At 43.2% G+C, this 24898-nt stretch overlaps 1 protein-coding gene across 6 annotated transcripts in view; it reads right to left on the reverse strand.

The window, feature by feature from the left end:
- Positions 1-2626: 2626 nt before the first annotated feature.
- Positions 2627-24898, reverse strand: part of LPIN2 (lipin 2) — an 86685-nt gene continuing 64413 nt past the window's right edge. For all 6 annotated transcript variants that reach the window (XM_087439056.1, XM_087439054.1, XM_087439053.1 and 3 more), the window contains exons 5-20: positions 24772-24879; positions 23971-24097; positions 22435-22780; positions 19400-19499; positions 16256-16443; positions 14373-14466; positions 13868-13937; positions 13004-13093; positions 12253-12335; positions 10835-10979; positions 9717-9865; positions 8560-8646; positions 7429-7581; positions 6933-7047; positions 6172-6275; positions 2627-5824 (exon numbers count right to left, since the gene is read on the reverse strand). In XM_087439056.1, the coding sequence (XP_087295182.1) occupies positions 5680-5824; positions 6172-6275; positions 6933-7047; positions 7429-7581; positions 8560-8646; positions 9717-9865; positions 10835-10979; positions 12253-12335; positions 13004-13093; positions 13868-13937; positions 14373-14466; positions 16256-16443; positions 19400-19499; positions 22435-22780; positions 23971-24097; positions 24772-24879 (2104 nt within the window). In that variant the 3' untranslated portion in view covers positions 2627-5679. The remainder of the gene's footprint in view (positions 5825-6171; positions 6276-6932; positions 7048-7428; positions 7582-8559; positions 8647-9716; positions 9866-10834; positions 10980-12252; positions 12336-13003; positions 13094-13867; positions 13938-14372; positions 14467-16255; positions 16444-19399; positions 19500-22434; positions 22781-23970; positions 24098-24771; positions 24880-24898) is intronic.

The raw sequence follows: 24898 nt of genomic DNA on the forward strand, positions 1-24898 counted from the left end.
TGAGAGCTCTTGCTACAAAGCAAACTGCAGAAAGGTAATTGACTTTTTTTTTAATGGCTGTAGAAAGTAAGCTTGAATAAATTAATCTCAACTGTACAACTCCTGGCCCCCTCAGCGTCCAGGCTGTACGCTTGGGGTTTTTTTTTGGCTTGTAAAACAGACCAGATGTGCTTGTGGGTCAAGGCCCCCTGTGATCCCCACAGCTGAAGAGGGGTTCCTCCAGGGGATGCTGAAAATTCCCATCTAATCAGCTGCTGCCCAAGCTAATGAGATCGCTGGCGGCACAGCTCACAGCAGATGTGGCTTTAAGAACTCGCGCGTTACCAGGCAACAAGGGGCCCAACGTAAAACTGATCACACTGAAAGCTGAGATCATCCGAAAAAAGCAGGAATCTTCCCATGGAGAGCACGTTCTGTTCCAGGGAAGCCCAGGCACGTTCCTGCTTTACCAGCGGCCACAGAAACCTCTAGGCTCAGCAGACCCTTAGCTCCAGGTGGTCTCTGCTCATCAGGTTGGTAAAATCTATTGGCCAATCAAGTGCCACTGGGGGAGGCAAGTCCACCAGAGCCCAGGGAAAGATGTGGACCGTAGAAACAAGTTTCCTTGGCCTGAATCAAGCCACCAGATACTCTCATGCTGTAAAAGTTTGAGTTTCCAGGACTGTTTGCAAATGAGACTTCAGGGTGGCCACTGGACACTTGAGAGAGAAACGGTCTTGCTCATCCCCTCCCCTAGCTAGGGACAAGTGACCAAGCATTGAAGGTCTGCTGTCTTAGTATTTTCAAGGCTGGACCTCTTTCTCCAGGAGGGGAGGGAGAAGGGCATTCTCATCCTCTGCTTCTTCAGCTGGGGAACTGGCTAAAGGTCGCCGTCAGAGTTACTGCTGGCTGTCCAGAAAGTGACTCATGGAAAAACCCTCATGCAGTGGAGCCTTTTCAGGAAAACCCACTTGGCATGTGCACATGCTTTGTCCTCTCTCTCACCCCCCTCAGAGATCTTAGTGCCAAAGGGGACAAATGCTCCGCCAGAGAGACAGGGAGCAGAAAGAAGGTAAATAGTGACAATTCTTTTTTTCTACTCCATAGATGGTTCTCTAGGGCACCAAGTGAAACTTGGTCCTCCTCTCTCAGCACATCTTGACAACTCATTTACCGAAAAAGGTGAATTTCAGCTCTGTGTACCCACGATGGGCAAGTAGACTAGGAAGTCTCACCAGGTCCTGCAGTTACTGCGAGATAAACAAGGATGCAAACTGGACCACAGCCCATGTAGGAGGCAGCATTTCCAGAAGGGAAAGGCTGTCCTTTTGTACAGAGAGAAGATGCAAGGCTGGCTGAGTTCAGGGCTGAAGCGCTGGTGGGAGCTTCAGAGCAGCCTCTTCCGGCGTCAACAGCCCTTAACCCATGTGCCATGAACCAAGCCCCAGGACTTCATCAGGCACCAGGTTACAACTTCTCAAATAAAGTCGTGGCTGAGAAAAAGGTCAGGGCACTTCTTAAGCAGAGACAGGACTGGGACACTTTCCCCCCACATGTAACATCAGCAAATGGCTTCATTTAATTGATTAAAAACAAAACAATACCAGCAATAAAGAATGCAAATCAATGCAAATTGCACTTAAAATTAGTTCCATGTTAGCACATTACTCTAGCTTTCTCAGTGACCCCATCAGCGTTTGAACTGCTTCCATTTGCAGTTTGAAAAAAAAGGTGTATTTGTGATCAGAGAGACGTACCCAAGTCCGTGCTTGTCAATTTACCTACATCCACATCCACTTTCTAAACATATATACGTTTTCCCTGTACTGTCTGATCAATGGGAAGGAAGGATACACGCAAACCCTAAGGGGTGGGGAGGGCGGCAGAAGGAAGCTGCAGCAGAGACAGGCTCTGAGCTCGGGATGGAACCCACGCTGCTCCTCCCGGAAGCAGTTTAGGGTAAAAGCCATTTCCTTTAAAATCAGTTTCCCTGCCTGAGCCCTTCCTTTCTATTCCCAAACCACACCCCAAAGGTTCCCTTCGCCCCAGCCTCTCACCTGGCCATCACGTCACAGAGAAGCAGCATGAAGGGAAAGCTTTTCCATACTGGAGGGCACACTCCGGGACGGCATGCTGGGATTCAACGTGTTCAGCATGTGCTGCGTCTGGGAGGGCCCAGCGATCTGAGGGGATAAAGACACTCATTCAAATAAAATGTGGCGTGTGGTTTTTCATCCAAGATCACCTCGACTCTCCTATGCTGATGACATCAGGATTACTAAGTAGTGTTCACCCTGAGGAAGGGTTTAGTGAAGGTGGGGGGGCAGGGCTCTGAGCAGGACACTCAGGGGACCCCTGAAGGGCTGGGGGGGGGGCAGGCATAGCCCAGAGGACAACAGTGAGACACACAGAAACTACATATGTATGAGTGACTCATTCCCTGGCAGAACCTACAAAGTGAAGAGGTTAGTTCCTGTGGGTGTAGCCTCACTTCTGGAGTCAGGTTTTATAAAAATAAGCACCAAAAAGAAGTCCCTTCTGTAGACAAACTTAAGTGTCAGCAAAGATCAAAATGCTAATTTATGGAAATTATCAATTTCTGGCAAGAGTATAAAGATGGTTTAAATCATCTGAAGAGTCAAATGCATTCAGTTTACATTTGTTTATTGTTGTAACATTTTGTTTTGAACATCAAACACTGCACCAAAATATGAGCCATTTATCTTAAGACAACTGTCTTTGCCATAACTAAGAGTACTGGACTGATGTTTACAATTAATTTCTGACAACTTAAAACTTATTAGTGGCATTGCTGTCTAATAATCAAATACTTCATCACAGACCGAATGTAATTATTAAATTAAAAGAGCAAAGTTTCTCCCTCCCTTTCTTACCTTCCATACAAACCAAAAAAGTAGCTTTCACCTGGAAAGAGCAGTTACTTTAAGCAAGAACTTAATTTCATTAAACCCAGCATGCTCCAAAACAGGGGAAAACAAACAAGAATTCCCAGAGTAAACATGATGATACTTAAAAAGATGATAAAATTCCCTGGAAGAGTCTGTATTCACCAACTTGTGAAAACAGAGTTTACTTTCTACCTGTTTTCAAAAGGTCTTGCCTGCACCTTCAAGAACACACTCCAGGAGGGCGGGGTGCCAACTACAGGGCGTGAGTACTTCCCAGGCATTTAGCTGGCTGTTGTTCCTCAGCTGTTCTCCCTCTGATTGTCAGCAGCTTTCATTTTAGGCCATCACACTAGTTTTTTCTTTTTCCAGTTGAAAACTACGCAGATTTTTTTAAGCACAGCAAACACAGTACTCATACACGGGGGCTGAGTTTGCATGCTCCGGGCCTACATGTGTTACTTCCTAACGCCTGCCAGAGATGCGGATGTCGGCACCATAGCCGCACAAGCTTCAACATGCGGACTTCAAGGCAAATGCTAAAGTTAGGCTGAACTGGAAAGAGGGAAAGGGCCCATGGCCATTTCACCAGTGGAGCAGCCTAGAGGAGGACTTAGAAGAGCCCAATCTGCCTGCAATCTCCCTGTGATACCGCCCATCACTGAAAGCAGCACGAGGCTAACACTTCCACATTAACTCACCATCGTAAGGATCTGTGTACAAACACACTCGAGGGCATCTCTCTTTCACAGAAAGAACAAATGTCATTTGTACCAAATGGCAATGGATTTTCAGCACAAACTTAATACTTTCATAACACTATATATAGTAATAGTAATCATCTACTTTCAGCCAGAGGGACTCCTTTAAAGAAGGAAAAGACTCGTTAATTAGCGCATGTACCCACTGGATCAATCTGCAGCAACAAAATTACAAAGTCTAGTGCTTATGGACACGGGGACAGAAGGATCACCCTCAACGCAGGGCAGGGAGACCCGGGTTCCTAGGCTGGACCATCTAACGAGGTCCCTGTGTCCAGAGAAAAGAGCTTATCAAGAAAAAAACCATCTAGTCAAAAACTCTTTCAAGGACAACCTAAGAAAAACTACAGAAGGTGGATATGATTTTTCGCACCGCACATAGGCAAAGAAGCCCTGCTAAGCTCAGGTCAAGCACGTAAAGCTCACGTTCTTCCTCTAAAGCAAATACGGTTGAGAACATGATGATGACATCTATGAGATCAACAGATGCTGCTCTGCTAGGACTTCAATTCACTAACTGGGCAGAACTTCAAATAAACATAGCCTAGCTTTTCTAACCTACTGACATAAATGAACTCATAAAGCAATCCTTGAACTATTTAGGTGGGAAGGTTTGCACGGGAGGAAGTGTGTATCGTTCCTCCTCCCGGAACACGCCTACTGAGAACCACGTTCACGGGACTTGACCATCGTCTCTGCATCCAACAGCACTAGGAAAACCGCTGAACTACATCAGGGACTTGCAACTCTCCAATCTGGAAAAATAACCGCCCCCATTTCTCCATCTCTAGATCAGTATTATTTTGGGTGAAGCAAACTGAAACTAGGAGACTCTCAATACAAGTACAGGGGAAAGCTGAGGTGGACATGGAGACCTTCCCGAGTGGTGACCTGTACCTGCGGCTCCCACTCTCTGCTCTGGAACTCGGCCCACTGAGTTCTCACCAGCAGAGGCCTATGTCTGGTCATTTCTGGTCCCCTGGAAGCCTCTAAGTTCTCTTGACTTTAATACTGAGTGATGCCAACACCCAGCCTGACGTCTCTAGGCTCCCACAGCTCTGGAGGGGCTTATGAGACAGAACCCTTCCATGTGCTGTCTGCTCGGACTCTGACATGAGCTCCTTACAACCAGGCTGGGAAACTGAGCTGCAGGCAGAGGGACACAGAAAAGGACTCTTCCAGGACCCAACGTGTATGCACATCTGCGTTTCTAAGGCCTCCCTGAAAACAGGGCTGTTGTTGTTTAACTAACTCCCACTGTTAGTACAGTTCTTACAGACACCAAATATATCCGGCAACACCTGTTTCTTCTGGCTAGGTCCAAGACATAACCTAAGGGTCTCTCATCAGGGAGTAGTCACAGATGAGAAGGCGATGATCGAAGGGGCTTTTCTTCCCCAGAAGCCCATGTTTGTGGGGCTGGGATTAGTGGCCCTGGGGCCCCACCCAGCCCGGCTGAGCAGCCGTCCTGTTTCAGTGTGGCAGGGAAGGAGGAGCCCAGAGAAGGAACGTGCACAGGCGGTTTGATCCAACATCACTAACTGGACCTGCAGCAGTTGGTGGACCCTGACTGATACTCTGAAGAAAGCCTTGGTTTTAGAAAGAAACACTCTCAGTTGCCCAGTGGAAAATATAACACTTTACTTTGCGCAATGTTTTGGTCCACTCTTATTTAGCTTCTTTTTTCTTCCTTTTAAATTATTCAATTAAAGGAGCACCCAGTACACAACCTGACACAGCGTGTCAGGACCAGTGACAGGAGTGCAGCGCCTCCAACCTCAGGTCTGAGCTCCCCTCCCTTCTCCCGCCGGGGCCCTGAGCTGCAGCAACCCCGCCAGATCCGCGAAGGTGCAGGAGGGCAGCAGCTCCAGCTCCAGGAGCTCTCTCAGTCCCTGCTGGTGCCCGCCCGGCAACTCATGTCTTGTTCCACGCTTGTGGCTCGGAGAGCCCAGTGTCCTCTGTCCAGCAGAAATGCCAGTCCCTTTCTCTCGCTTCCAAGCGAGTAACTGAGGACCTCCCCCCGAGGTGCTGCCTCAGGCCAGGTCGTCCAGGTCCACTTTGGGGATTGGGTCTCGCCAGTAGCAGAAGGAGCTGAACTCTGGGCATGGAAAGGCGGAATTCTGTTCCTTATTGAGAAGTGGGAACACATGCTCCACGAGCTCGCTCAGTCTGTGATACCTAGAAGAAGGGATTGGGGAAGAAACGCCACACTGTAACTTTGAAGTTGGTCCAAGAGCACGAGATTGCAGGTTGTTAAGTTAGTTATTCAGATTCCTCAAATCGGTAGCATCTGAGACAGACACCCCTCTGCAGGGCACAGCCTCCCTCTTCAAAGTCTAGGATAATCCGTGATCCCTAAACAGCTGTTGTAGAGGGGAAAACACACAGGCACGGAGGAAAGCCTCCAAAAGGCAGGTACGGTACGGTTCTGAGACCTCGAGCTGGGCCTGATCCTTAGTATCTGTCTGTCCCCATCTTCACCCCTGGCTGCAGGGCCCCAGGCTGAGAAATGGGAACGCACTTACGATGACTTGTTTCCTTTGGTCCTTTCTTGTATTAATTCTCCCTTGGGGTTCACAGTGAATATTCTGCAGTCTGGAACTCCAACTTGCGTGTAAGCATAGACATCCTGCAGAAGAAAACATTAAACAGGATGATTACAGAGAGAAGAAATTAGGAGATGCTTCTCCGGTTCCTCATGAGCCACAAGAACTGCATAAACAGAAGACTGCCCACGGAAGACATGTGGAGCCGGGCAGCGTGCAGCTTTGCCATGAAACTGAGCTTTAGACAACACTAAACAGTGGAGCCAAACCCAGAGGGCGCTCGGGGAGTCAGAAAACTTGGGCGCCAAGGAGAGGAGCAGGAGAGGGCCCCACTGCCTGCCAGAGGCCAGGACGCAGCACCTCTGCAGCCCGGGGAGGAGGCAGGTCGGGGAAGCGTTAATGAAGGGCAAGAAGTCATGCTGTGGTTCTGGGCCGATCCAAGGACACGGCTTAGAACTACGTAGAACATGAGTCAGAACTGCCTGAGGAAGTGGAATTGAAGCCACAGAAACAAAGTGAAAGTGCCCTTTGTCATATACCAAATTCTGGGAAAGATCTCCACCTGCAGGACCTCCCCAACAGCAGAAATTTGAAACAGATAAAGAGAAAACCCATTAAGCAGGACAGATATTCATTTTGCTCATACAGTTGGTTTGGAATTATGACATACCTATACTTTAAAAAGGACATTTCTCTGGACGTTACCCACCACGAACGTGTAGCCCAGAGGAGACACTTACATTTGGACGGTTTCCAAAGGCAGCATAGAAGGGCTGCTTAGATGGGGCAAACAGATTCTTGATATCGTTTAGACACTCAATTTTGAACTTTTCTGGTTTCTTTTCTATTACTTCCCTAGAGAAAAAAAATACAATCACCAAATTCAGAATGGTAGTTTTCCCTGGTGTGTGGTCCTAAAAAGATTTTAATGCTCACAACCACCCAATTTTTTTAATCCTTTGTAACTGGTATCTTTCTCCTCCTTTGCCAGTCAATGTGACGACTAAGACAACGGGATCGGGTTTAGGGAAGGAGAACACTTGATAACGTGACTTTTCTTGACCATGTCTGACACAGACCAGGTGAGCTGTGTGAGGAGGAACGCTATGGGGGAGCCAAAGAACCAGGAGACCCAGAAGCTCGCAAACAGATACAAACCCTTCCCATGAGCCTGACGTACGTACGCACGCACACACACAAACATGCACGCAGTGCGGCTGCCCGCTGGAGATGTACCTGTGGAAGGCCGAGAACAAGCTGCTGGGGGACAGCATCAGAGGGCCCCGGGGCAAGATCGTGCCCTTGTCATTGACCCAGTGCAAGTAGCCACGGGTCATGTCGGCCATGCCAATGGCACGGGCAGAACAGTACAGAAACTTGTAGCCATTCCTGAAAGAGAACATGTCCTGTTTAGCAGACGTGCCTTGACGAAAGGGAAAAAAAGCACTTTTCTTTTAAAAGATCCAAATAAAGCTCCTCTTACTGTGAAAATCAAATTCTTGAATTTAACAGGAAAGTAGTTAGGATTATAAAGATCTCACCTTTTCAGGGAAAATGCCACAGGGAAAAACAGAAGTATATGCAACTAGGGATTACGTTAAATTTACAAGCATTGGTGTATCTTCAGCATCTAGTCCATAAAAGCCAGAATATACAACAGACAAAAGTCTTGGACTATCTTTAAATTATCTGCTTTAAAGTAAAGATACAGAGGATCTTATTTATAAAGACAATTTGCAGAATGCAAACTATTCGGTTAAGACAAGTAGCAAAATTATATCTGGGTAACTGACATATTTATATTACGGCATTCTCACCTAATGCGTAAGACACTCTAATTTTTCAAATAAATTTAACTTGTATGTATTAGGGTCCCACAAAGACCAGAGCATTGTTTTCTCTGACAGAGAGGATGAAATGTTTCCCCCATGCACACGTGTATTACCTATGTTACCTTTCTGAAGGTATTATCATTTTACCTTTTGAATTGTACTATCAACAAAATACAATTCAAAAATACTCAATTAATAAAAAAGAAAATCAGCTCTCTTGTTAAATTATAGCTTAAAAAAACCCAATTGTGGCTATAACTATAGATACACGTAGTGCCTAAAACTCACTGCATTGTGAGAATGAGACCATATAGGTTAAACACAGAACGTAACGCCTGGCACACAGCTCACGTTCCCTATGTGGTGGCTGCCACTCTTCTCTGTGCGAGGCTATAGGAAGGAAGTGAGAAAGAAGAACAGGAGTAGCTGGATTATGAACAGTTTCCATGGGCTTGAAGTATGCTCTTTTTCTATAGTTCTTAAAGCAAAACGCTAGCTCACTAGAGTGTGTTGACCCATGGGACAGGATACCTACTCGTTGATGGAATGGTAGAGCTTCGCTATACCCTGATGAGTCCAGTCTTTACCCAGCTGTGGAAGAATCTGTCCCAAAGCATCAGACCTAAGAGGGTAGAGAAAGGAAAAGGTATCAGGAATCGAGCACATAAACCCCAGTGTTTTCCTGTTTAGTTCAATACTAGCAGCCAAAAAGCACTGGGTGGAGGGGGTCGGGTGACACTCTATAGGGGAGATCGTGTCACGGCTCCTTCAACAGAGAGGCTGTCCCTGCAAATACACCCACCAAGGAACTTCCTCAAGCACAATCAGACACGAGAGCTAGGTGTTCATTTTCAGAGATCATTTACAACCACACATCCTCTTTCTCTCCTCCCTAATCTCAACAGCTTCTTAGTCTTTTTTTAACACCAGAATTGAGACCAAATAACTAAATCCTTCCAAAAGTTATTTATTTTTTTTGAGCAAGATTGGCCCTGAGCTAACATCTGTTGCCAATCTTCCTCTTTTTCTTTTTTTTCCCCAAAGCCCCACTACATGGTTGTATGTCCCAGTTGTAGGTCCTTCTAGTTCTTCTCTGTGGGAGGCTGCCTCAGCACGGCTTGATGAGCAGTGAGTAGGACCACGCCCAGGATCTGAACCAGCGAACCCAGGCCACTGAAGTGGAATGCGCAAACTTGACTGCTACGCCACAAGGCTGGCCCCACAAGTTATTATTATTTTTTTTTTTGTGAGGAACATCAGCCCTGAGCTAACATCCATGCCAATTCGCCTCTTTTTTTGCTGAGGAAGACTGGCCCTTGGCTAACATCTGTGCCCATCTTCCTCTACTTTATATGGGACGCCACCACAGCATGGCCTGACAAGCAGTGCATTGGTGCACACCTGGGATCCGAACCGGTGAACCCTGGGCTGCCGCACCGGAGCGCACGCACTTAACCACTCTACCACATGGCTGGCCCCCAAAAGTTATTTTTGATGTTACATTTGTAGGGCTCCACCCACCTCCTCCATCCATAAAATGACGCCGTGTGGACTGCACTCAGGACGTCTCAGTGCATATAGTTTAAAAAACACTCCTGGGAGTGGCCAAGGGCCAAGTGCTGGGCAAGGCACCCCCCACCACACACTGACCTGTGCTTCCCCTCCCTGCCACCCACCACTGCTCCTGCTTACTTGGTTATTGTTCCATCAATATCCGAAATGATGATCTTGTCATTCCAATTCCATAGGTAAATGGTCCCTGCACAGCGGCAGGTACCTTGATATTGGGTTGTAATACTAAAAACAACATCATTTGGGCCATCTTGGAGCTTCAGTTTTGCCTTTGATAAAAAGTAAAAGAATAAAGAAAATTAAAGAGGGAGAATTTTGAAAATGGTAAATCACTTTGGTGGAATTATACGCAACAATTAAAAGTCACATTTTCCAGTAATATGTAGTCACTGAGAGATTGCTTAAGAGAGAATGTTACGTGAAAAACGATCCTAATCTCTAAAAAAAATATATAAATGTATATGTGTGTGTGTGAATGTATAAAGAACGGAAAGAAATACATAAATATGATAACTCTAATAAGAGAGAAAAAGAAAATCAGCTGAAAACATACAGTTTGGAACAGAGTCTGAATATTTATAAAACACCCGTCGGTGTTCCAGAACCGCAGCTCAAGGCAGGATGGTTTCTGTCGCATGAGCACATACCTAGCCCAGTGCTGTGCAGACGGCTGGCTCACAAGAAGCTGGGCTGAGGGAGACGTGGCCTGAACAGTGTTTCGAGATTCCAAGAGACTTTTCTAATCCCCCAGAACACAAACCCTCTCTGCTCTTCCTGCATACCTGAGACTGCCCTGGGGCACAGCAAGACCATTTCACACTGAAAACAGGTGCAAGTCAGGGAGCGGGAAACAAACAGGAAAGGGGAAATTGTGTCTTAATAAGAAAATGTCATTTCTCTATTGTTGTGGCTCCTAAGAGATAGTACATGGCCCAGTGCTGGGCTGGCTGTGTAAGATTCACTGGGGAAACAGGTTAAAAATACAGATTCCTCGGTTCTCTCCCAGATACTGAGGTGGGAGGTCTGGGGCAGTGGGGCAGCTGTGTCCCAGGTTTCCCAGGTGATCCCGGTGGTCCCTGGGCGTGGGGGATGCTGTTCTACTTTATGTGAGCATTTACATGACCACACACTATGCAGTGCACGTAAGCTTCGCACTGGGTGGACAGAAGAGGAAGCAAGTCCGATTCAACAGTTACTAAGACAATCCGACTGGATCCCCAGGATGACACACGACTTACAATCTGGTCCGAGGAGAGTCGAAGAGACTTCTTATATGAGGTGGTGCTGCAGCGGCTTGGGGGCTCTGTGGGGATGGGGTCCACTTTGATCGATTCTTCCAGCTCCTGTGATCCCTCGTCACTCGACGAGTCATCCTCGGCCAGCCTATTTAACATCAACCCAGTTACTGGAGAGGCAGCAAGGTGTTTTATTGATGAGAGCTCTTCATTTAGGATCAAGAAAAGAAAAAGATCCTAAATCCATTCTAGGGATGGGCAGAGCTGTTCCCTGTTTCCCAGGCCTGAATATCCATATCACGCAGTGACAAGCCACCTTCCCCCTGGCTCGAGATTGGCTGGCAGTTACTTTCTGGCCGTGACTGGTCCTTCTCTGCCATGACCAGTGAATGCCACTAGGTCTAATACCTTGTTGAAAAGAATATGTATGTTTCAAAAGATGTAAATTGTGGAAAATATAATTGCTTATACTGATCTAAAAAACTAACAAGAAAGATTTTACACGCTCCTTTTAAAAGAAGAGGGTAAAGAGTGAGAAAGTGAATGCTCAGGCTTAGACTACTAAATTAACGAGTCAGGGGATGGCAGGAGAAGAAAGCATATGACTGGGGAAAGCACAGGATGGCAGAGACAAGAATGGGGTATCTGGTGGCACCTCCTCTCAGGGCCAGTCAAGCCAATGTACGAACAGGTGCTACTTCTTCCAAGAAATGAAATGAACCCACACCCATTTTGAGATTCTCTTTTACATCTCCTTTTGCACCTGACTGGAAGCAAGGGGGCAGGAGCTCCAGGGGCAGCACATCTTAAGACCCTTCAAGATCCCCTCAGAGGCCTGCATTTCACAGGCATCTGATTCCGTGGCTCCAGGAGGGAGCAAGGTATTTCAGAAGCAGTGATGAGCATATTTACTCCTCTAAGCTGATAATATTTTTTAGAAAAACATAAGTTATCATCTGCTAACTGAGTGGCACAAACAAGCCACACGTCCACAGCAGAAAGATGTTTCTGACTAAGAATTAAACAAAATTGCCCAGGGCCGGCCCCGTGGCTTAGCAGTTAAGTGTGCGCTACTACTGGCGGCCCGGGTTCAGATCCCGGGCACGCACCGATGCACCACTTCTCTGGCCATGCTGAGGCCGCATCCCACATACAGCAACTAGAAGGATGTGCAACTATGACATACAACTATCTACTGGGGCTTTGAGGGGGAAAGAAAAAAAAAAAAAAAGGAGGATTGGCAATAGATGTCAGCTCAGAGCTGGTCTTCCTCAGTAAAAAGAGGAGGATTAGCACGGATGTTAGCTCAGGGCTGATCTTCCTTAAAAAAAAAAAAAAATTGCCCAAATCAACTTGAATACAATGGCCAAAGCAGGGGTGGCCCGCGCGCTGTGAGCAAGGAGGAGGGACAGGCACCCCACCTGCCACCAGCCGGCTCCTTTGCGCCCGACGGCAGGTCACTGGTCGGCGGCACCTCCGACTTCCCTTCCTTGGTCTCCGGCAGCTAAAACAGTAAGACAGTTAACGGCAACGTGCAGTTGTTCCCCCTACTGGCAAGCAAAAATTCATCAGCAGCCCTCTCCAGAAACAGGCAAAACTGCCTTCTTAATCCACAACTTAACAATGCTCAAGAAACAGACTTTCTCGTTTGATCCAAAGGACAGAAACTTGAGACAGAAGTCATCTGCTGCTGCACAGAAAGCTGCACTACAAAGCCAGAAGTAAAAATTTTAAAAAGAGCTCCATTTCAAGTCACAAAATATAACACTCTGGCCCACATTCTCAAGACACTGGGACGCTGGCAGGGAAGGGGAAAGGGCACAGGCTTTGGAGGGGGACCCCAGGCCCAACCCTAGCTCCACCCCTCAGCTCCACCTAGTTCTGTGCCCTCGCTGTCAAGCTGCTTCCCTCTTCGCGCCCCAGTTTCCTGACCTATGAAACGAGAACTCAAACATCTACACTGTCAGGCTGCAGTAAAGGTGTGAGTAACATATGTAAAGATCTAGCATAGAACTTGAACATTAACTGTTCCAAAATTGTGACTATAATGATTGTAGAAGAGCATTATATAGCCCAAACTGACTTTCTTGTGCTTGGCAAAAAGGTTTTTTGAAGAAATGAAAGATGCCCTTCTTTTCAGCCCACAGGAAGGATTACCTCCAGATCAGTTACCTGTTTCGTCATGCTTTCTCTCTTACGCCAAAACCACCAGCGACCAGATTTCTTTGGCATCTTATCTTTGACCCAGGACTCGACTGTGGCCTTAAAACAATCAACTTGAGTTAGTCTAGCAACCTGTCAATCACAAAGCACCCAACAACTTTCTACATTAGCCTGCAGGATGGTGCCTTATTATGGAATGTGAGTAATGCTCCCAAACTCCTCCAGAGTGTTGAACTCCTCTGAAAGATGGACGGTGTCCTCTTTTGTGGCAGCATGGCTTCGTGGCATCCTGTGGTATGAGATGGGTAGTCGGCTACGTAGGAGCAGCCCCCTTAGGGGCTGGGGGTGGGCTGCTCTCACTTCTCCACCCTTGGAAAACATGGTTCTCATGAGTTATGAGGACTAACCAGGCTGATGATGTCTTCTTGGTGGACAGATTCAAAGCAAACCTTTAGGTTGTGCACAGCAGGTTTACTAGCCCTCATCTGACCAAATCACAATGATATCATGCTTCTGGTGGCCACATGACTCTCTTCTTGCTGCTTCTTTCCATATTAATGAGAAGAAACTTTTTTTTCATTCATTCTATATTTAACTAACAATTAGTAAAATCTCTCAACTTTTACATACAATCAGAAACTGGTATAAATATCTAGTAAAAATGACAAAGATGTGGCAGCCCAGCTAATTTTCTAGATTTTGGGCATGAGATAATTTGAGTAGGCACGTAGAACTCTTTGGATCTTTAATAATATTAAATAAAACTTAAAACTCTGAACAGTACCCAGTTTAGAAATATGAACACATGGATTTTTCTAAGTACTATATGCGGTAGATACTGTTGAAAAGGCAACAAATGGCAGACCATCTCACCTTAGGCAAACTCTTCTGGAACACTTGCAAGCTAAGGATCATGGGAGCAGCCAAAGCCCAGTTATAGTAACTGTGAGAAATAAAAATTGTGCAAAACCATTACACAGAGAGAGGAGAGCACGAGAGAGAAGAGGGATACAAAGTGGGGGAGGAAGGGAGAAAAGAGGAGAGGAGGAGGAGGGTAGAAGTTACAGAAAATTCCTTATTCTTTTCAATGAAAAGATGATCCGCTAAATTTTTTGTCACATGAATAATCTTTGCTTTAAGCCAAACTTCTCTGAACAGAACAGAAAAGCAGTAAAACATATAAAACAGAGTAACATTTCAAGGCCTTATTTAAAAATAAAGTTAAGGCTTCACTTTCACGTCCAAGTCGTTGCCCATTAAGCTCATTTATAGGAGATGGCATATTTTATAGCAAGAAAAACTGAGATAGTTAAAAAGAGCACTTGGAAAAAAACCCAGCAAGAGTATTTAACAATTATAAAAGCAAGAGTGTATTTACCGGTTATATATCCGTATTACAAGGTTAGGATTGTCTATAAGTCCAGGGTTTTCTGCAAATTCATGATAAGTAATGATATGCTCCATGAATTTTTCTGCAATGTAAAATAATGATCCGTTTGGTTAGAGATTACACAAACTCCCATATGAGATTATCACAATGCTCTCTGCATTGACAGGACTATAGGACAAAATAAGTCCTTTTTTAAAAAAACTACTTTTATATCCATCAAAAGCAAAACATCAGACACTTTGTTTTTCTAGGACAAGAAAGAACAATTCCTTTTTATCCTCTCCCTCTTCCACCACTCCTCCCCCAGTGTAAAAAACAAAACAAAACAAAAACAGGAGAAAGGGATATGCCAGAGACGTTTAGGAAAATAGATTACAGATGTGGCCAGAGAGAGAGGAAGACATGAAGACACACACACACACACACACACTCTATAACTAATGAGAACTGTGAGTTTCATTCTCATCAAAGGGAGGAACTCTTTACTGGCAGGCAACTGCATAACTGGTGAATATTCATGGGGGTCTCACAGCTTTAAGCACAAGTTACATTAGAACGAATAATCAAAATGTTTTACAATTGCTTGGAGAAAGAAACTCACACACAGCAGAATTTGTCTTGGAGTCTGTCTAGAAATAAATCCCAAGTTTTTTCAGAATGAATGAGGGTTTTGCATGAATTTCTGTACCCTGTTCCTAAACCTACACTCTAGGAGATCCAGGCTAACAGAAATTTCTCACTGGGATTGTTCCTCCCGGTAATTTGTATATTATTTACTTTTACTTGCCATTTCTGCCTCTTCCAATAACAGATTCTACCTAAGTTATATATTTTTAAAAAAATATAAATTTTAGAGTGCATATAAATTGTATATTTTCCATCCCCCCCCAACACCTATATTTTAAGTGAGGGATTATGAGCATTATAATAAGAATGTGACCTATTTAATTTTGTCCTCAGAAGAAACCATTGGCTATAACACAATTTCTTGCAAAAAAGAAAACAAATAGAATTAAGAAATGGAGAAGAAAGAGGCATAACGAGCACCTTGTGACCCTAGAAAGAAGATTTGGGAAAGCACAGCTGTAAGGCTCAGGGCATGCAGTCTGCCACACGCAGGCCATCAGCTGCTCTGAGGGTGACAGAAGACAAAAGATGATGCTAGCCACGGAAAGAAAACCTTTCCTTAGAGGAAAATCATTCAAGGGCCACCAGCCAAATAGAGGAAATATTAAGAAGGGTTTAGTTTACAAAGGAAAGTAAAACCAAATAGACCGAAGAACCTGGGACAGACACACACGGGTGCTCAGCCCACAGCGGAGGCGTCTGAACCACCTCTGCTAAATAAGCTCCTTCCTTTCTCTTGAGCAAATTACTCTCCCAGGCCAACTCTCAAGACTGCGACAGAGAGTAATCCCTCCTACTTTTTGCCAGAAAGAACATTTACTAGCAGATAATCAATTTTCAACAACTTCAGGCCCTACGCTCATGTCTAAGGCCCTGTGCTTTCCAGGAAGACAGCTGGAGCCCAGTCCCACAAATATTTCAACAACTTTACAGACGAGAAAACAACACAGTGTGAGTTGACCTTGGCTCAGCAAACAGGGCGGCCTGAGAACTCTCAACCTCTTAATGTGAAATGAGAGCCTTCAAGGCACCCTCCCTCCCCCAAGCCACTTATATGTAATGTCACCCCACATGAGGTACCTTAAAGGAGGGGCTAGAGGTCTGACATTAAAGGAGATCACCTGTTACCTGCACAAAATCATTAAAGAATTTAATACCCTGCAATGGCTAAACAGCAGGTTTTCTATCGAGTGATGACCCGGCTGCTTTCTCAAGTGAAGGCAGGGCACAACCACCTGGTGTACCTTTAGAAATTTCTCCGTTCTCATTGAGGCCCCCACAAAGGGAGAGGGTGACGTCGGGCAAGTCCATGGTAGAATCCAAGAGGCACTCAGTGCCGCTATCGGCAGCTGCGCTTCCCACGGACTGTGGGGACTGGGAGCCAGAGGGCGTGTCAGACTCGGGCCACTGCCTGGAGACAGGGTCTGATTCACTGTGGGAGGGGACGGGGAGAAAAGGATTTGCCTTATTACAACTTCTTGTTCTTCTAGCTTACCACATGGTTCTCTGGGGGCTCAAACCAAATAACATACCCCCTTTAAAAAGGAACAGATCGACCAACAATCAGACATCGCTTTTCTTAGGTAGTGTTCAGAATCATATCATAAATGACATTAGAAATAAATAACCTAATAGCACTACTGAGGAATTAACTGTGAATACAGTAAATGTATCACAAAAATCACTTTAGTCATTCACAGTAATGCAAACTTTTCAATTATGGCCTTTCTGATTTTAATTAAAAGAGTAAAAGAGTTACAAGCATTTATTTACATTTCCATGATGAAAATGACAGAGTAATTAAGAAAAATCTGATGTTTGGAAACGTTTTGATCCTAACTTCTAGAAAAAGCTGTGGTACATATACATCCTGTACAAAATTACTGTAGTCCAAGGCTGTATTATTTTTAAAAACACGTCTTTTCTAAATTCATCTGCTATTTCACAAAACAGAACAAAGAAGTTAAGCAAGATAAAAATTTCAGGAGGCTAGACCCCCACCTTGAAGAACTGTATTGAGAAATAAACTAGAGAAAACTGTTCTGACACTAGTGAGGGCCAGGACTGAAGATGCGCTTATTCAGTATTTTCACTTTTCTGGATGATAAGGCACAGAGCCAGGTTTTGGAAAGTGATCCTAAGGGAAACTTTCTGTAATGGAACATAAATTTGAGAGAAAAAGAACATGGAAATGGAACCTTAAGTCTCTTAATCACGAATGTTTACTGCTCTATACCCTTTGAAGGATATTTAACGTCACATTGAGATACTGTTCTAGAATTTTCAAATTCTTTTATTCAAAAAGCCAGTATATTTAACGTATGTGATCACTGTATGCAATTCAATCGAATTACAGGATCTTTAGAAAAATCTCAAATTTGAGCAGTAGGTGGCAGCAAAGTACAGATATGTCATAAAGGAAAATGTTTCAAAAGCTATTACGTTTGCATTTGAACCAACAAAAGATTTGTTTTTGGAAATTTTCTCTCTTAATGGCAATGTATACCCATACCACAATACTGAGATGAAGTGGAACAACAGAAAGTTCTCCTCACTGGAAATGGTGAAAGCCAAAGCCCATGTGAAGCAGCAGAACCTGTTGTTATGCTGGGGTTGAGGGGCAGGGCGGACCCCCGGGTAAAATGCAAACAGAAGGCTGCTGTGTGTTCACAAACATGCGTCTCCTCTTGCTCCTGGGCCCACAGCCAGGTCCCCTTACAGTCAGGTGTGGCCACGTGACCAAGTTGTCAGACGTGGACAGAAGGGGTACGCCGTGCCCTTCCCCAGCCTGGCCCCTGAAAGCTCCCCTGTGCGATCCTCTCTCCTTTCCGTCGGGGCCCTAAGGGGTGGTGGAGCCTCAGGATGGAAGGAGCGTGTGCTCTTGAATCTCTGTGTGCAAGGCCTCCCACCAAGCACCAGCACTGGAATGTCACATGAGCAAGAAATAAACTAGTGTTGTGGTAAGCCACCGAGATCTGGAGTTTTATCAGTTAGAGCAGCTAGTGTTACCCTAACCAGTGTAACTTCTAAACACACGGAGGATGCCACTTGACTCAACATGTTGCCAAATCCACGAGAGTAATGTAATTTATAACAAAGTTTAGCTATAACTACAAATACAGGATATTTAGTCAAAATGACAACGATCATGCTAATAACAAAATAAATGCTTGAAAGCATTACAACAGTCTCACTATCTTTATGTATTTATGAAATGTCTCAAGAAATAATTCATTCATGAGGTAAGAAGCTTACTTGGTGAATGGGCAGTGACCCTCCACAGTCAAATTCTAACAGAGCACAGCAAGGTTCCATTGCATTAGTCACTCTCCCCATTTTTTAAAAGGGAAACTAAGAAATCTAGCTTAGGAACACCAAAGTAAATAAATGATTTAGGACTAGGAAATCTGAAAGAAAGTGACAATTTGAAGACAGCTTACATTTTAACAAAAAATGGAGCAGTTTCAGTTTTCTCACCCTAAAAATCCAACTATTACTTATATGAAGTAGGTACTGGAGACAAATTTAGGGCAGAGAGTTGGGACAGAGTTTTAAGGACCTTCTAAAAATATCTATAAAAAATTTAAATATCTTCATGTCAATCTCATTTTTCTATTTTAAATAAGAACTTAATGAAATGTCTTTCAATAATTTATTTACAAGTGTTTAATTATGTCTGCCTATGACTCTATATTCATGCCATACTTTCCATGGGGAAAAGTAAATTGTTTTTTGTAATCATAGAGTATCATAATGGAATTTCCCTAAGAATGGAAATGAACTTGGGAAAACAGCACAAGTATACCATATCTGAGGTTTTAGAGTTATTCAAAGGGGAAACCTGTGAGGGAGGCGGGGGAGTGTAACAGTGGGGGCGAGCTCTAGGGAATGTGGGGTGCACAGGCCAGCTGGAACGGTGCCTCATCAGACCCAGGCCCAAGTTCAAAAAAGCCCGGGAGCTCAGACTCACTGAAGGAGTGAAGGCATTCTCCATAAAATGTTTTCGAATAAAGATATGTTACCTTTAAAACACATAATAAATAAAATAAATGCTAATGAATTTTCCCAAGCATGGTGAGTTTGCATTAATGACTCTAAGTGCTAATCTGAAGTCAGATCCACTAGTATACCCTTATGTAGGTTCAATGCACCTTTTCTCACTGCACTGAAAATTTCTTCTTATTAAATAGGTAAATGATTAGTTTCAAATCACTATAGTCTGAAGAACAAACGCACAATTTCTGAATTTTCCAAAATCTGAAGCAATCATCTGACTTAGCTAAAGGACACCATCATCTTGCTCCTTTTTCTCAGATACAATGTTTTGTTCTAGAAATAGCTAGATATTTTAGAGCTGTTCATCCTTCAATATACAAAGAATACACTACCTTTTAGGGAAATAGAGAGCTGCAACTTCAGGTTCTAGAGCCTTTAAGTCATCCAGGTAAATATCATCAGGTCCCTGGTGTTGGCTTCTCTTGTGGACACCTGTTTTATAAGAAAAACACATCAGAGACAAGAACTTGCTTATTCTTCATTGACAACTCTGCACGAAAACAAAGATTTGCAAACAATAAAACTGACCATGATTAGAACTGCATTTTATTTTAAAGGTGTTAACTAACCTTTTCACTCGTGTTGGTTCTCAACCATTCATGTCAACGGAAGAGAAATTCAGTGTTACACACATAACAGCTGCTCAATGAACATATGCTAATCTACTCATTCTTTCGTTTGCTGTCACGTGAATAATCCTAGCCCTTAAATCATTTACATGATGATAAAGTTTTTTTATATTTATAGTATGAACAAGAATGACCAAACTTGATGAAATCATCGGCAATGAGAAACCATTGTTCTAATAAAGGAAAGGCTGTTGGGGAACAGGACAGTCACATGGTGCCAAAGTATTACCACGCATGACCTTCTGCTTGCAAAAGAACAAAAATCCTTTACAATGGATAAATCTGGCAGGCAATACCTTAATCAAACGATCACATTTAGAATCATTAAGGGTGGGACATTATAAGATGCAATATGAAGTACCCAATATATCTCATACAGTAATCTTCAGAAAATAAAAAATATTGGAGCCAGCCCGGTGGCACAGCAGTTAAGTGCGCGCGTTCCGCTTCGGCGGCCTGAGGGTTCGTAGGTTCGGATCCCAGGCGTACACTGACGCACCGCTTGTCAAGCCATGCTGTGGCCGCATCCCATATAAAGTAGAGAAGATGGGCACAGATGTTAGCCCAGGGCCAATCTTCCTCAGAAAAAAGAGGAGGATTGGCATTGGATGTTAGCTCAGGGCTGATCTTCCTCACCAAAAAAAAAAAAAAAAAAAATTTAATCCAAATCTAAGCCTCTAGATCTGTACTGCCCCCTATAGTAGCCACCAGCCACATGTGGCTACTGAGCACCTGAACTGTCCTAGTCTGAAGTGAGGTTATGTAAAATGTGTTAAAAAAATGTATAAAACACACACCAGATTTCCAAGACTTACTATAGAAAATGTAAAATGTCTCGATAATTTTTATATTGATTACACGTTAAAATTATAAATAGTTTGGGTTTACTGGCTTAGAATATATTACTGAATTTACTGTTACTTGTTTATTTGTACTTTTTTAATGTGAGAAGACTTAACATTACACACGTGGCTTATATTACATTCCTATTAGACAGTGCAGTTTGAGAGCCAACCTCCAATCTAAGGAAACATGGGGATGTCACCACAAAGAAAATAGTCAGATACATTCAGAATGTGAGAAAGGATACAAGACCCTTGGCTGAGCTCTTCCAAAGGTCAGTATAGTGGGTGGAGAGAGGGAGAGAAGGGTAGTGGGGGAGTGTGTGTATGACAGAGTGAGCGAGTGTGTGTGTGGGGGGACGGAGCTGTTCTAAATAAAAAAGATTAAATATGAAAACCAAATGCAACATGTTAACCTTGAGATCTTGGTTTGGGGAAAAAAAGAAACAGCTAAAAAACTATTCTTGGTACATTTGAGGAAACATGAATATGAATATGGCTTCTTCAAGATGACAATGGTACTGTGGCTATAGGCAGAAGGTTCTTATTCTTAGAAGGTGTATCTTGGAGTATTCATCATAATGCCTGCAACGTATTCCCAAATGGCTTACAATAAAAATCTGTGTGTGTGTGAGTGGAGAGAGGGACAGAGAGAAGAAAGAGGGAGGGAGAGAGAAAGCAAATATGTATAAAAAGTTTCATAATAAAAAGTTTGGGGGGCAGGGGATGAGGCCAAACGAATGGGGGAAACCCCTCAGTGTTCCTATGTCTAGTCAGTCCCTACACTACGTGCTATAAGATTAAGGGTCATTATTTCCCCTAGCGGTCACTATGGGCTAAGAATGGGGGTCCTTATTTCCTAGATTAAAACCAAATTTTCACCCTGAAAATTGGATTTTCCCTCTTCACATTTCTTAGAGTACAACACATGGTTATGGGTCTTTGGTTTCAGAAGTGCCAAGCTGTGAAAGAACAGGTACCAAGTTAAGCTGGATCATCAGCTGAAAGATCACATTTGGCCACATATACCTGTGACAGTTGAACTCATTTCTTTTAAATAAATTATTTCTGAGTGACCATGAAGGTCTATGCCTGGAGTGGATATTTATTAAGCCAGTTTGTGATTATTTAACCTTTGGTGTTAGAATTTTTTAAAAAGTGAAGTAGGTATTTGGCAATATGTTACAATGGGTATTTTTAGGAAGTGAAACCTTCCCTAAAAATAGGGCCAAAGGCCAATGTTCAGATAGTGAGTGTGTTCTGGCTCTTCCTGTACCAAGTATCAATGGATGACTTTATATTTTTAAATGGTAAGAATGTTCTGATTTATTCAACTTGTATTCTAAAAGTGAGACGGAAATGTTGAGCCAAGAGTTAGACTCTATCTTCTGTTTTAGAGGGAAATAATGAAAGAAGAGAACATTTACTAATAATTTGTGTACATTTATTTACATCCCATATTATTGCAAAAAAGTACTTAATTTGGCCTCAACTAACCAGATGTCTCAGGTGAAAACATTTTTCTCTTATCTAATTTTTTCTGTTTAATCATATAATTTTTGAGGATTCCGTTTCACTTTATTGACACACCTTGTCAATAAAGTGGTTAATTTTACTCATTAACTGATCTGAACACTTCTGTTTATTTTTTCAATAAATATTTCTCAAGGGCCTACTGAGTAACAGCAGGGAGAGCGCAGGGAGGAAGTCAGAGTCTGCTCCAGAGGAACCTGCAGAGCAGGGGGAGCCATGTTAAATAAGCAATCCCAACAGTGTGCGAGAGGTTCTGATCAGGGAACACAAATATAAAGCTAGCCATCACATGTTATCTGAAACGCTGAAATAATTTACCATCTAAATTTAGAGCACCTGATGCCAAATTACAGCAATGATTACCTTTCTTCTTTGACGGCGAGTCTACTTTAGCTGCTGGTTTTGATTCTGATGGAGCCTCCACTGACGAGGGGTTAGGAAGGTGGTCCGCATCTAACATAGATGAGATCGGAGGAGGCTCAAGGAGAGGTTCGAGAAGTTCTGCAGCTCCAGTAGCATCGCTCATCTGCTTACACAGGGCTCTGGGTTTGGGTTTCACAATGGTACAGACCGTTTCTCCCATGGAAGCATCCTTTTCAACATCACTTATGAGGCTGTCCTCAGTGGGAATTACCCGAAAATGGGTATTTTCTGATGGAGTAATCGTAGCCGTCCTAGGATGATGGTCAGGTCTCTCTCTTTTGCTGACCTAAAAAAGTTGAATTGTTTAAAAATTAAACTACTTTCAAAGGTGTTTGTTACAATCTATTTCTTAAGCTGGATGTAGGTAAATGTGTTCATTTTATTTATAACTTAACACATTCAGTTAACATATTTCGTATGTGAGAAATATTTCAGTAAAGTGGAAAAAACTAGTAACTGTATTTTGTTCAATATCATATTTATAAAAGAGTTATATTTATAATTGTTCTACTATGAAGAAACATTGGAGAGGACTGAGGAAATATGACAATTTTTACATATGTAAAGAGAGAATATTCATTTTGATGGAGAAAAGTTGAGTACTACATGAAAATTTAGCCCTGGTTGGTCTACCTCAAGGCTATTTTATTATTTTTTATTTTTATTATTTTTGTGTGTGTGAGGAAGATCAGCCCTGAGCTAACATCCATGCTAATCCTCCTCTTTTTGCTGAGGAAGACCGGCTCTGAGCTAACATCTATTGCCAATCCTCCTCCTTTTTTTTTCCCCAAAGCCCCAGTAGATAGTTGTATGTCATAGTTGCACATCCTTCTAATTGCTGTACGTGGCACGCCGCCTCAGCATGGCCGGAGAAGCGGTACGTTGGTGCACACCCGGGGTCCGAATCCGGGCCAACAGTAGTGGAGCGCGCGCACTTAACCGCTAAGCCACAGGGCCAGCCCCAAGGCTCTTTTAAAATAGAGTTCAAGTGGGCAGTCAAGGCTCAATGCAATCACACATATAACCAAAATGTATATTTTTAAAAAACTAAATTAAATAGAGGGTCTAAACATTTTCTGTCTCAAGAAATATATCTTTCCAATTTTTTCTCCTTTCATTATGAGTTGGCAAAAAGCTTTCATAATCAATTTCCTGTTTAAAATTTCAGTGTGGAAATATTAGTTTCCTTTAGGTACCTTTAAAATTTTCCTTATTAAAATGTTAATTAACAATCAACATTGTTTACTAAATAAAAACACACAAAATAACGCTGGACTCCTTTTGCTGTCAACACATAGTGCAAATGTAATAAAAAATGTTAAATCTGGATTTATTTATGTGACCAGATGAGGGCACTACCATCATTTATATTCACGTGAGCTCGCTCAGAAATTGCCCTGCCCCTTTACTCATGGACAAGGGACCCCCCACACATTTTTAACCGGACACACTCCACAGGCAAGTAAACCCTACTACCTTGGTGGACTCTGGGAACCCGCCCCACGTCCACTCCATGTGGGACTCAGATCTGAGCAGGCTCTCGGCGGGTTTCACCTCTAGCTCTGAATCGCTCTTAGGGCACACTGCCGTCGGGGAATAGGGGCTGCAGACAAAGGACAAAGAAATGTGACGACTTTAAAGTCAGGAACCTCAGTCTTGCTGAGCTCAAGAGATTAAAAGAAATGTAAGTCTGAATATATTAGCTTTTTCCTGCAGATATAAAGACTCTATTGAAGGGAATGTCAATTATTTCTTCTTTAGTTCTTTAATAATAATAAAAACAATACCAACTAGTACTTATCGAGGACTTGCGACTTGCTGGGTCCTCTGTAAACACTGTATATGCATTATCCCATTTGATTCTCACAAGAAATCAATGAGAAAGGTAACTTTACAGGAGAGGAAATGCATGGAAAGACGGGCTAGATTAACATCACTAATGTGAGACAAACTGGATTTGAACAAAGTGACTGCACGTTTCTTCACAGTATTATCCACAGCTACAGTTAACAGCTGACACTAAAAGATTATAATTTAAGAATTGAAGAGGGCCAAATTCTATGTGATTATATAGATCTAGACAGACCAACATTGTGAGAATAAGTCAGATCAAGTTTAAGAACAAAATAATTATTGAGAGAAAAAGATCTGTATTTAAAAGTACACATTCTGTTCCTCTACTGCATAAGAGAAATGGGAAATATTTTAGTCAAATAACAGAAAAACTATTTCATGTATCTTTCCTTTAAGAAACTTAAAAATTTCGAAAATACTTACTTGTCTAAAGGGGACCAGTCTCCATCAGATAAGGGGTAGTGATCCCCAGAATGGAAGAGCAAAGGCTCTTTACATTCCTCTTCCTTTAAGGAAGCATTTGAAGATCCTCTGTGAAAGGAAAAAAACA

The sequence above is a fragment of the Ceratotherium simum genome, chromosome 14 (genome assembly GCF_057802395.1).
Source record: "Ceratotherium simum simum isolate JZ-2026a chromosome 14, ASM5780239v1, whole genome shotgun sequence".
NCBI classification, from domain to species: Eukaryota; Metazoa; Chordata; class Mammalia; order Perissodactyla; family Rhinocerotidae; genus Ceratotherium; species Ceratotherium simum.